Source organism: Oncorhynchus gorbuscha, linkage group LG01, assembly GCF_021184085.1.
Source record: "Oncorhynchus gorbuscha isolate QuinsamMale2020 ecotype Even-year linkage group LG01, OgorEven_v1.0, whole genome shotgun sequence".
Taxonomy (NCBI): domain Eukaryota; kingdom Metazoa; phylum Chordata; class Actinopteri; order Salmoniformes; family Salmonidae; genus Oncorhynchus; species Oncorhynchus gorbuscha.
In genome coordinates, this window is record NC_060173.1 from 75,483,802 (window position 1) to 75,496,758 (window position 12,957).

Below are 12,957 nucleotides of genomic sequence, written 5' to 3' on the forward strand. Positions count from 1 at the left end.
ACCTACTGTAATTCCCATGTTAAAGGATACACACTTCTGACTGTTGTCATGACACACCCCTGACATAATGTAAGGAAGCACATTATTGAATCCCCCCCGAAAATATTGAGATGTCATGATGATGGCTGCCTCACACAATTCTGGTCATTGATAGCAAAGCCTTTGGCAACCAAGTCTAGAGCTGTTTCCTGAGAGAAGGGAGCTAACTGTTGGAGTTGAGAGGTCCAGTTTGGGGGAACTGTTCTGTTAGAAACCCATTTTAGCACTCTGGTTTTAGATACAGTACCGATCATATAGGTTCATACACAGCGACCCTAATATGTAATTCTATGGGTTCATATGGTTCAAATGGGTTTATTTTGGGCATAATAACCCACTGATATTGAAAGTACTTTAAATTTAAGTACAGCTAACTTGAATATCTTTAAAAAATAAAACTGACACAATGGAAATTGTTTCTGCAGACTGACTACTCGCCTGGGTCACTTCTGTTCTGGCACATTGACAGTATGGATAAATCTGTATTATTTATAGTTCCTAAACACAGACCTTTTGCATTCCTGTGCTGCACGTTGGACCAACAATAACAATACCTTCAGTTCTAATTCTCTAGCTCTTTCTATAATATGTAACAGTCTTGGCATTTTAACCTTCATACAGTGATTATGTAAACAAGATTTTGGACAATACATTTTTTTTTCAATTCTAACACATTGTATTTCCATTACTGTTGATACTAAACCAACGCTAAATCCAACATCGAAATAAATGGATGTGTATTTTTGCTACGAGGATAGTCTAGTCCCGCCTTATGCATCACTTCCTTATCCTTTGGGATTGGTTGTTTGTGATGAGGGTGAGATGCTTGTTAGCAGAGGAAGAGAGAGCCAGCATTGCGGTGTCTGATTCAGTACAGCCTGACTGTCCAGTGGTAAGGATACCTGGGTTCAAATATTATTCAATGCTATAAAATGCTCCCAAAACTGTCACTCCAAGCAGGCTAGTCCAAACGCTCAAGTTATTGAAAGAATTGAAATGGTATTTGAACCCAGGTCAGGTGCTGAGACAGTAGATGTATGGAATGCGTCTTGATGGGGATTAAAAGATCTTAGTCTTGTGACTTTCAGCTTCCTGAGGTATTGTTTTTTTCAGAGCCGCTGGAGCAGAACCCAGTCAGCTCCTCTTCTGCTTGGATGCTCTGCAACACAGAATTTCTCCAACTGTTACTTTTTGTGGAGGTGTACAGTAGTACCTCAAACTGTGAGGGAGATAAAGCATGTTTGTGTGCAGTGAGAGCTGCTTGGTGGAGGAATTTTGAAATTACTTTAAAAATATTGTGTGGGATGTAGAAATGTTCAGCACCAACCTTAAGACTTTAGGTTCTTTGGTATCGATGGAATGGAACACTTTGGGCATCTGCCAGCCAAATGACACACACACACACACACACACACACACACACACACACACACACACACACACACACTGTTAGATTAAAGCGGGCTCCCACCATCTATGATTTACAGACAACCTTCAAACAAGGGTATCGTGTGCACATATGGTTATCTGCTTCCAGGAGGAGGTCATGTGTCAGGGAGTTTGTTACTTTGTTCTGTTGCTCTCCCAGGCAGCATTCATCAGTACTGAAGAAAAGATCCATCACCTCTCCTTACGTCTGTGTCCTAAATGGCACCCTATTCCATATATAGTCCACTGCTTTTGACCAGGACCCGTAGGGCTCTGGTCAAATGGAGTGCACTATATATGGAATAGGGTGCCTTTTGGGATGCATACTAAGTCCTTACTCTTGACATTGAGGATCCAAGAAGAAGAAACCTTCCCAGTGCTGTAGGTCATGGTGCGTCCATAAATACCACTGTCCCCCTTCTTTTGCCCGTCTAGATTGAAGCTTTTTCAATGGCTCTGTGTTACGTAGCCGGAAACTTGACTTCTCTTTTATCAGAACAGTGCAAGTTGTAGCTCCTCTGGCACGAAGTAAAGATATTTGTGGGGTCAGATACTGATCTCGATGCAGATGTTCCTGTTTATGCAAATCCCCCTGTTATCATTATAACAGAATCACTAGAAGCAGCATACAAGGCGATCCAATTTTTACTTTGCTATTTTTATTATCCGTGGAACCCTTGCCCCAGGCAATTCATACTTTTAAGGAAATGACACCAATATCTCTAAAATATACTGACCACTTCATCTCATTATACGCAGTCGATGTTTTACTATATCTAGACAATGTATCCCAATCGCTCCCAAACGCATTAAAAAGATCATAGATAAATTCAGTGCCATCCAGTTTTATCAAATTAATCAGCCCTACTGCCTCTTAAGACTCTGATGGAGGACTCCATCTCTACTTATAGATTCCCAATTGTTTCCAATTTTAGAAATTTGGGAGTAGATACATTTCTTTCCTTAGATAAAACCATTTTCAGAAACTTTAACAGAACACTCAAATCAATTCAATCCGACCTCAGTAGATGAACTAACGGTTGCTTTAACCGGCAGAATAACCATTATCAAAATAAATATATTGCCACAGCTGCATTTCTGTAGTTAAATGCTTCCCATGGTTCCCACTTCTGGCTAACGGGATAAAATGCGTAGTGTAGTTTAAAAATTTATGTCAAGATAAGCCATCCTGAATAACATTTATAAACTTACAAAGAGAGAAAGACGTAGGAGGACTATCCATACGAAACTTTAAATTCTATTTTCAGGCTCTAGCATTTCGCCCCGTCAAATTGGTTTAGACATGATTTATTCTGCCCACTCGCTGAATATAGAGAGATCGTGTATCGTATTACCCTGGAAGAGGCAGTCTTTACTGATTTATTATAAGCCTTAAACGATGCAAATCACACTTTGTTCAAAGTAGAGCTCTGAGACAGGATTGTCGAGGCACAGACCTGGGGCAGGGTACCAAAACCTGTCTGCAGCATTGAAGGTCCCCAAGAACACAGTGGCCTCCATCGTTCTTAAACGTAAGTAGTTTGGAACCAACAAGAATTTTCCTCGAGCTGGCCAAACTGAGAAATTGGGGGAGAAGGGCCTTGGTCAGGGAGGTGACCAAGAACCAGATGGTCACTCTGACAGAGCTTCTGAGTTCCTGTGGGGAGACGGGAGAACCTTCCAGAAGGACAACCGTCTCTGCATCTCTGGCCAGACGGAAGCCACTCCTCAATAGGCACATGACAGCCCGCTTGGGGACTCAGACTATGAGAAACAATATTCTCTGGTCTGATGACACCAAGATTGATCTCTTTGGCCTGAATGCCAAGCATCACATCTGGAGAAAAGCAGGCACCATCCCTACGGTGAAGCATGGTGGTGGCAACAGCATGCTGTGGGGATGGTTTTCAGGGGAAGGGACTGTGAGACTAGTCGGGGTCAAAGGAAAGCTGAACGGAGCAAAGTACAGCGAGATCCTTGATGAAAACCTGCTCCAGATCACACAGGGACCTCAGACTGGGGCGAAGGTTCACCTTCCAACAGGACAATGACCTTAACGGCTTCGAATACACCGACAGCGTCATTGTGCAAAATAGTATGCAGCATCATCTGGATATATATGCAACAAAAGTTCAACATTTACCTAGTGTTAGCATTTCTGTCAAGACGTCTATGCATCCAGTTTGATGCATACGTTCTATAAATCCATCGTATGCACCACAACGAACGCACTGCAACTGCTTCTGCAAGGCAAACGCAGTGTTTCATTGGAAATGAATGTAATTCTGGTGTACCAAAATGCGATGACGCTGTCTGTGTGATCACAGGAGTGGCTGCAGGACAAGTCTCTATGTCCTCGAGGTTCCCAGCCAGACCTCAGACTCAAACATCTCTGCAGAGACCTGAAAATGGTTGTGCAGCAACCCTCCCCATCCAACCTGACAGAACATGAGAGGATCTGCAGAGAATGGGAGAAACTCCCCAAATTCACGTGTGCCAAGCTTGTAGCGTCATACCCAAGAAGACTCGAGGCTGTAATCACTGTCAAAAGTGTGTCAAAGTACTGAGCAAAAGGGTCTGAATATTTTTTAATTAAATAAAAAAATATTTTTCAAAAATTTCTAAAGCATTTTTGCTTTGTCAATATGGGATATTGTGTGTAGATGGCGGGGGATTAAAAAAAAATCCATTATAGAATAAGGCTGTAACATAATGTGGGGATTGAATACTTTCCAAATGCACTGTTTACTGAACAAAAATATAAACACAACATGTGAAGTGTTGGTCCCATGATTCTTGAGCTGAAATGAAAGATCCCAGAAATGTTCCATATGCACAAAAAGCTTATTTCTCTAATTTTGTGCACAAATTTGTTTACATCCCTGTCTGTGAGCATTTCGGCTTTGCCAAGATTCTCCATCCACCTGACAGGTGTGGCATAACAAGAAGCTGATTAAACAGCATGATCATGACACAGGTGCACCTTGTGCTGGGGACAATAATAAAAGGCCACTCCTAAAATGTGGACTTCTGTCACACATTGCAATGCCACAAATGCCAAGTTATGTTGACGTGGTATTACACGCTGGGTCAATAGCCAGGCCCAAAGCATCGATCTATATATGGCTCTGGCCAGGCATAAAGTACATTCAACTGTCCTAGTGGCCAACAAATATCTGGCAAAAAGAAAAAGCTGTTTAATTATGTTGACATGTTAAGTTTTGAGGAAGCGTGCAATTGGCATGTTCATTTCTCTACCAATATCCGCTTCAATGTCATGGCAGTATCTCCAACCGGCCACCCAACCGCAGACCATGTGTAACCACACCAGCCCAGGACCTCCACATTCGGCTTCTTCACCAGCGGGATTGTCTGAGACCAGCCACCAGGACAGCTGATGAAACTGTGGGTTTGCGCAACCGAAGAATTTCTGCACAGTGAGAAACCGTCACAGGAAGCTCCTCTGAGGGCTCGTCGTCCTCAACAGGGTCTTGACCTGACTGCAGTTCGGCGTCGTAATCAACTTCAGTGGGCAAATGCTCACCTTCGATGGAGAAGTGTGCACTTCATGGATGAATCCCGGTTTCAACTGTACCGGGCAGACGTGTATGCGAGCAGTTTGCTTATGACAACGTTGTGAACAGAGTGCCCCATGGTGGGATTATGTTATGGGCATGCATAAACTACGGACAACGAACACAGTTTAACTTTATCAATGGCGATTTGAATGCACAGTGATACCCTGACCAGATTCTGAGGCCTGTTGTCATACCGTTCATCTGCCACACTCACCTCGTGTTTCAGCATGATCATGCACGGTCCCATGTCGCAAGGTTCTGTACACAATTCCTGGAAGCTGAAAATATCCCAGTTCTGCCATGGCCTGCATACTTACCAAACATGTCATCCATTGAGCATGTTTGTGATGCTCTGGATTGACATGCACGACAACGTGTTCCAGTTTCTGCCTACATCCAGCAACTTCGCACAGCCATTTGAAGTGGGACAACATTCCACTGGCCACAATCAACAGCCTGATCAACTCGATGCGAAGGAGATGTTGCTCTGCATGAGGCAAATTGGTGGTCACACCAGATACTGACCGGTTTTGTGATCCACGCCCTTACCGTGACCAACAGATGCAGATCTGTATTCCCTGTCATGTGAAATCCATAGATAAGGGGCTAATGAATTTATTTCAATTGACTGTTCTCCTTATACTGTATGAGCAGTATCTCAGTAAAATATTTTGAAGTTGTTGCGTTTATACTTTGTTGTGTGTGTGTGTGTGTGTGTGTGTGTGTGTGTGTATGGTGCCATTTGGGACATGGACAATAAGTAATTGGGCGGGGCTGCAGGACTATTAATATGGCATAATTACAGACTGTCCTGAAAGAATATATAAATAAAAAAATGTAAAAAAATTGGCAGTGAAAAAGTACTATAGTCGTGCTTGTCTATATTCTACAGTAGACAGTGCAGTTGTCCATCGCAAACCAGGTCTGTGTCCCCATTTTGAGGTCAGCTGGTCGTGCTGCCTGACGGTGACCGTACGTGTTTTTTTTAACCTTCCCAGCAGGCATTGTTGTTGTCATGCTCAAGGGGCATGTTCTTAATGTGAGGGGATGCTCCTCTGAAGACTAGGAATGTCCACCAACATGGAAGCAGCCATCTGACATGCCACGGGTCAATGTAGCGCCTCTCTCCCCAGCCTCCCAGTCATTTTAATGGCCTGCCAAGGGTAGAACTCATCCTCCTAAAGAATTCTATTATTACATAATTACGAGCCAGTAGGAAAATCTAGGGGGAGCAGCATGCGAGGGAGGCTCCATGTGAACGCTGTGAAAGGTATGCTGCCAGAAACCTGATGGTGGTTGAAACTGCTTGCCTATTGAAAGCAGATGTGGACCACTTCTAGGCTACTCCTACACGGCTCCACCCTGACTCACCGCTCCGCTGACTCCTCTGACCAGTGTTAGAGAAGCGGCCATCTTTCTTCTGCTGCTGGTTACATTCAAATGTTACATTTAGGTTTTAATGGCGTACGCTGTTCACACGGGCTACTTCAATGAAGGCCTTTTTTCCCCGCAGAGAGCGGTCTCATCCGTCCACTGACCGTTGTTTGGAACGGTAATTGAACACGGGTAATTATTGTCTTTTGCGTGTGTAATTCATGGCAGCCTTTTGGCAGTCTGCCTTGAAAGTGGCTGCGAAGCCAGGAAAGAGGCAATGTTGATGAGATGAAGACATCAGGTTGTTTTTGAATGGTGAAACAGCAGTCAAATACTTAATTTTTCCCCCTCCAATGGAATGTTAGCTCAGGATTAAACATGAACATGTCCGTAAATGATGTTGGATTCTCACAATGTGGATAGTGGCTATTCACAGCACTGTGAGAATCAACTTATGGATCACTCAACCTGACAGAACAGGGATGTGTCTCAAATGGCACCCTATTCCCTAAGTGTGTTTCTTTAGAACAGAGCCCCTATGGGTCCTGGTCAAAAGTAGTGCACTATGAAGGGAATAGGGTGCCATTTGGGACGTTAACCTGTTCTGACACCATCCGGACGGTAGCGATCACAACTTGGTGGGAATACATACAATAGATTCTGCTGAACTGTACGTCCAATGAGAATTAGCCAGACAATTATTCTTGAGTCTCTGAGAGGCCAGCTCCAGCTTTAATCCACTACAGGTGTCTTCCAGAATGCAAAGTTGAAAAGTAATTCTCTGCACAAGACCTTTTGAGAATTACCGGGCCAAATAAACCATAGGTGTATTTCTTGGGGAATGGAAAGGACAAGGCCTTTAGTTCCAAATGGAACCCTATTTCCTATATAGTGCTCTACTTTTCACTAGGACTTTGGTCAAAGGTAAAGCATTAAATAGGACATAAGGTGTCATTTGAGAAGCAGACAAGAAAACGTCCGATGCATTTATTGATTTGGAGCAGCGTCTTGTCTAAAGACACAAGGGATCAAAATAGTTGCTTCACATGGAAACGGTGGCAGTATAAATCGCTCTGCTCTCATGATTAAAATAACAAACTTCAGCTTCCCTTTGATCATTTTCCTCTTCATTATGAGGGGATTTCGTTGTAAAGTCTGCTTTTATCCCAGAAGTATTAGCCTTGTTATGGCAAGTAGTAACGCTTGATGTGGTGATACATTGGGTGCCAGTAGCGTGACTCAAAAAGCACGAGACAATATTCCTCGCTTTGTTCCTCATATGTCTCTCTCCCTGTTTACTTGTCTTGCATTCTTGGGTATTTCGATGCTCTTCGGGAGCTAGCCTGTATGTCCAGGATGGATCAGCATTCAAGGCTCTCCTCGGCTGCCAGTGCATTGATCCATAGTCCAGTCACAACCTTTGTTTTCATGCCATTTTTCCCTTGACAAACCAATATGGTCCTTGTGTCCGGTTTTTGTATAAACTTGACTCTGTGTGTAAACAACCCGTTGTTTCTCCTATACTCGACATGTGAACGTGGTCATTTGGGATGTTTGAGGTTGACCACAATAAGTTTTGTGAACGAGAAGTCTCGACTCTGCTTCAAGATTTCTGTGGCACTGAACGTCAAGCAGCTGAGGTTTTAAGAGGAAATGCCAGTGTCTGTTTGATTTAATAACGACTTTAAACCTAGTACTGCTATTTTTGGGCAAGCCTGAGGAGGACTGGGTACAGCAGAGGTAATATTTTATTGAAACTGAGAGGCTAGTTTGACAGACTGGAATGAGAGTGGTCGATTACAGAGAAAAGCTGGACTTTCGCAGCTTTTTTGTAGTTGTTTTACCTCCCCTAAGACTTGAGTTCCATATGGAATCAATCTATTGTCTATGAGCTGTCGAGCCATATTCATTTGTATGTTCAATCTGAAATGCGTACCAGCTGCAGTGGTTAACAATTTTTTTTTAAATTGCTGTTTAATTTAAAGCCAGTATGTGCAAGGGCTTGTATTGCTTTGCAGAGTGAGACTCATGTAATGTTCATGTTTGGGTTTACCATGGTTCTCCTCCGAAATGGTATTTTACAAAGTCCCAGGGGTTCAAGGTAAGGATGGTTGGCAATGCTACCAGTGGAAACCCAGAGTGGGAGACAAAGAGATTGCCCATCCGCTGTCCTTTTATTAGCTGTGGTCTCTGCCTGTAGATTTGTGATGCTTCAACGACTTCAGAGAAAATAAGCTGTAGTGCGATTTTTATGGAAGTCGACAAGAAGTGAAATGAATCGGAAGTTGTGGAAATTTAGGTTTTGTTGGAAAACAGAAGACCGGGATAATTAAACAGACATTAATTACTGCCACAATTAGCATTTGTTGTATTCTGGGAAGTCAAACGCCGAGAGTAATCAGTTCGCTTGCTGATTGATATCAATGCTTATCATTTTGTTTTTGTAAATATCCTATTGTTTGCTGTGTCCATTTTGTTTTTACATGTTATTAAGTTTTAATTAGGCTATGGGCCACCGATTCAGTCAGTTTCACACACCCAGGGAGTTCCTGTCCTCCGACTCCAATTTGTATTGAGAAGATAAATGGATGGATGTGAACACATACTAGGCATGGGGATTGTCACGGAGCTGGTGTCAGTCAGTGGCCTAAAAAAACTAATCTGCTAGTTTAAAAAAAGTCATTTCTTACGGAACCCGTTATGATTGTGAGTAGCACACCGTTGGGCTGTGTTTCAACCATGACCATGAACACCTGATGCCCCATTTTTTTTTCTTTTTTTGTATAGTTAAAATCCACTGAAACACATCCATCTATTCCCAGGTGAGAGGACACCCTGAGCCCCAGGTCATGTGGTCCAGGAATGGGAAAGCGGTGATAGCTGGAGATCGCTTCGCCATGGAACAAAGTAGCCGTGGAACCTTCAGCCTGGTGGTCCACGGTATCCAGGAGGAGGATGCGGGACGTTACACGTGTGAGGCAGTCAACGATGCCGGAAGTCGCCAGGTCACAGTGGAGATCACTGTAGAAGGTACAGAAGCGCCTTCAATTTGTTTCCCAAATGGCAGTCTAGGCTTCCATTTTGAACACAACTTGACCCTCTCTGTCAGCCAACCAGATAGATAATTGAATGGTCTGTCAACAAATGTTTTGGCAGGGTCCACTGGCTTTGCTTTGTAGCTCCTTTTCAAATGTAGCATGGAAAGCAGACTTCTAAGGAACCCTGAGAAATGCACGGCCTCAAAAGCTCATGTGAAACTAAAACCAAGACTGTCAAGTATTTTAAACACCAGCACATTTATTCAAATCCATAAAATATAAGATGTCCTGTAATACGGGCTTTTATACTGCTTTTATACTTTGCCCAAGTGATGTTTTAACTCTATGTAATGATAGGGATAAGGTTGAGTATGGATCATCTTCAAAAGGACCACTTTGTTTTTGATTTATTGCAGATAATGTCCTTTTCTATTTCCCCGTTCAGAAGGAACTCATTAGAGCAGCCCATCCAAAGCCAACAGAGGTTTTCGGTCCCAAATGGCCCCCTATTCCCTATATAGTTCACTACTTTTGACCAGAGCCCCATAGGCCCTGGTCAAAAGTAGTGCAGTAAATGGGGAATAGGGGGCCATTTTGGATTTATACTGTCCTGTTAGCATAAGCGGTGTTAGCACACTTAGAAAAAAAAAAACGATTCCTTGGTGTAGACATGCCAGCTGTGCCTTTCCATTTCCGATAGTTACACTGTGGATACTTAGGTAACATTATGCATGGTAGAGGGGGGCCGGCACCTACTGCTTTCTGGGGAGAAGTGGAGGATGTCCGAGTGTTTCCATACATTTTGTTCAGCTTTCCAAGATCATAAACAGCTATTTAGGCACCTCAGGCTCACTAAACATTAACATATGGAGCACGCCCTTTCTAACAAGTAGCAGAACAAACACATCTTACAAAGCATTGGACTGAGATATGAAGCATTCTGCAACACTGCCCATTCATTTACGTGCTGCTGGAATTGCACCAGCGACATATTCTATGGCTGTCTCCAATGGCACCCTATTCCCTATATAGTTCACTACTTTGGACCAGGTCTCTGGGCACTACATAGGGAATAGGGCGCCATTTGAGACGCATACTTTTAGTTTTTTTATTCATTATCTGAGGCATGTTTTCTCTCAGGGAACACGGGGAAGAAATACAGCCTCCCCCCCTCCAGTAGAACAGGGTAAGATGTCTTTGGTTGTGTCCCAAATGGCACCCTATTCCCTATAAAGTGCAGTACTTTTGACCAAAGCCTTATGGGCCCTGGTCAATAGTAGGTCACTATATAGGGAATACGGTGACATTTGGGACACATTTTTCTTTGCACATGGTGGTATGATTTCTCTTTTTTAAATCAACCTTCCCATCCTGTTCCATCTGTAAAACCAGAATATTTGTTGCATGAGATGTTTAATCTTGTATTTTTTTATATTTAGATTAATGCAGATATTTTTAATGTTGGTGTTAAAAATATAGCCAGTCAGTCATATTGCTATGTTAAGTCATTATTTAAATGTAATTTGTTTGTTCAAGTGATGTTATTGAGCAGACACATCTTTGGACGATAAGGTAGTGAGTCATTGTGTTTTCTCTCTGACTCCAGCGGGCGGTTTGGAGTTCCAGCGGTGGAGAGCAGGCCCAGTATTTGGGGGGAGAGCCCCCCCAAGTTTGTGACAAAACCCTCACGTATTTTTGTCAGAATGGGACAGACTGGCAAATTCTCGGCCAAAATCACAGGACGTCCACAGCCCCTGGTTACCTGGCTCAAAGTGAGATGGAACAGAGAGAGTTTGGCAACTTCTGTAACTTTCCCCAAGTTTTCCAGAAATCTCAGTTTTAATGTTCTAGAAATTAGGAGGGAATAAGTATGAAATCTGACCAAGATTTCTAGAAACCTGAGAATTTGGGGAAAGTTACCGGAATTTTGCAACTCTAGATGGTATAGAGAAGACAGAGGGTGGGGAGTCTTCATCTCTGAATTTCTGACTTCACTCTCTTCCTCTCTCCCCCTCTCTTTCTTCCACTTTCTCTGTGATGGATGGCTGTTGCAGGGAGATGAGGAGCTCCATGCTTCTCCCCACTTCAACATGTTTGAGAAGTCCGGAATCCACTTCCTGGAGATCCGAGACGTGTGTGTAGACGATGCAGGAATGTACACCTGCTCTGTAGCCAACAGTGCTGGGAAGGCCACGGCTACAGCGGAGTTGATCGTTCAGGGTAGGACACTGCAGCCAATCACACAGCCTGTTATTCAGCCATCAGCCGTCAACACACAGGTTGTGGCCCGAATGGCACCCTATTCCCTTTGCAGTGCACTTATTTTGACTTGGGCCCACTAAATAGGGTACGTTTAACGTCACAGTAAATCATCAGCAGCGCCAGTTCTGAATACAGAGTTATATTTCGGAAATGTTGATTCGTATTTGAGAGGGGAAATTCAGTGTGTATCATTCCTTTTTAGGTTCAGGCAGTGACTCGGGCATGTGAGTATGTATCTCATAAAATTCCCTGCATAGTTGTATTGCTGTGTGACTACATGAGTAAGCATTTTTGTGAGTTGGTTGAATTTCTAGAAAATATTTCCACAATTTCTTCACGGTGAGGTGTTCAATCTTTTGACAATGTCATATGTTACTACTTCTACAGCCTAAGTCCCTCGGCTCTGGTAGCACCTGTCCCAAAGACAACTGACTCACCTGAAGTCAAGCCCACAAGTAATGGCCTGCTCGCAGACCAACGATCCCCTGCCAAAACAGGAGATGGGACGGAGACCAGGCTCACCACTCTCACCAGGGAGACCAAAGACAGCACAGAGATCAAAACTCCAGCGTGGAAGACCAGCGCAGCATCTCCCAAGACCACCGTCGTGACTTCTCACAAGCCTCCTGTGGACCTGCCAGACAAATCCCCTAGAAAGCCTGGTGTCTCTCCCCCAGAGACTGCCAGCTCCACAACCCTGCAGCACCACCTGGGAGGCCAGGGCGCTGCAAGGACCAGCCCTCACCCCCAAAGCAGAGCCCCTGAGAGTGATACAAGAGATCTGTTGAAACCCCCCCCAAAGGGAGTCCCAGAGCCGTCTCCAGAGCCCACCAGAGAGACCAGAAGGCAGACCAGAGAGAGCCGGTCAGAGAGGGCAGCAGTGACTGCAAGAGCTCAACCCAAATTTGACTCTGTACCTCAGAGCCAGGATGCTACGGAGGGGACCCCAGTCACATTCAAATGCCAAGGTGATTCAAAACATTTCGCGATTCTATGTTTTCAGATGTTAAAAAATAAATAAATCTATATTTAATCTGAGAAAATAGTACATGACCTTCCCAACACATTCCCAACGTTTAGATGTTTTTGACATTTTACTGAATCTGAATTTGAATCTGACAATTAATCTTAATGGTTGTACAGTCGTCTCAAATAAAACTGTGAAGGACCTCGGCGTTACTCTGGACCCTGATCTCTCTTTTGAAGAACATATCAAGACCATTTCGAGGACAGCTTTT

The 12,957-nt window shown here is 43.6% G+C and overlaps 1 protein-coding gene across 2 annotated transcripts in view; it reads left to right on the forward strand.

Annotated features, from left to right (window-relative positions):
* Positions 1 to 12,957, forward strand: part of LOC124042085 (myosin light chain kinase, smooth muscle-like) — an 86,569-nt gene that overhangs the window by 24,194 nt on the left and 49,418 nt on the right. For both annotated transcript variants that reach the window (XM_046360413.1, XM_046360421.1), the window contains exons 4-9: positions 9,242 to 9,449; positions 10,598 to 10,643; positions 11,064 to 11,229; positions 11,512 to 11,677; positions 11,922 to 11,943; positions 12,107 to 12,687. In XM_046360413.1, the coding sequence (XP_046216369.1) occupies positions 9,242 to 9,449; positions 10,598 to 10,643; positions 11,064 to 11,229; positions 11,512 to 11,677; positions 11,922 to 11,943; positions 12,107 to 12,687 (1,189 nt within the window). The remainder of the gene's footprint in view (positions 1 to 9,241; positions 9,450 to 10,597; positions 10,644 to 11,063; positions 11,230 to 11,511; positions 11,678 to 11,921; positions 11,944 to 12,106; positions 12,688 to 12,957) is intronic.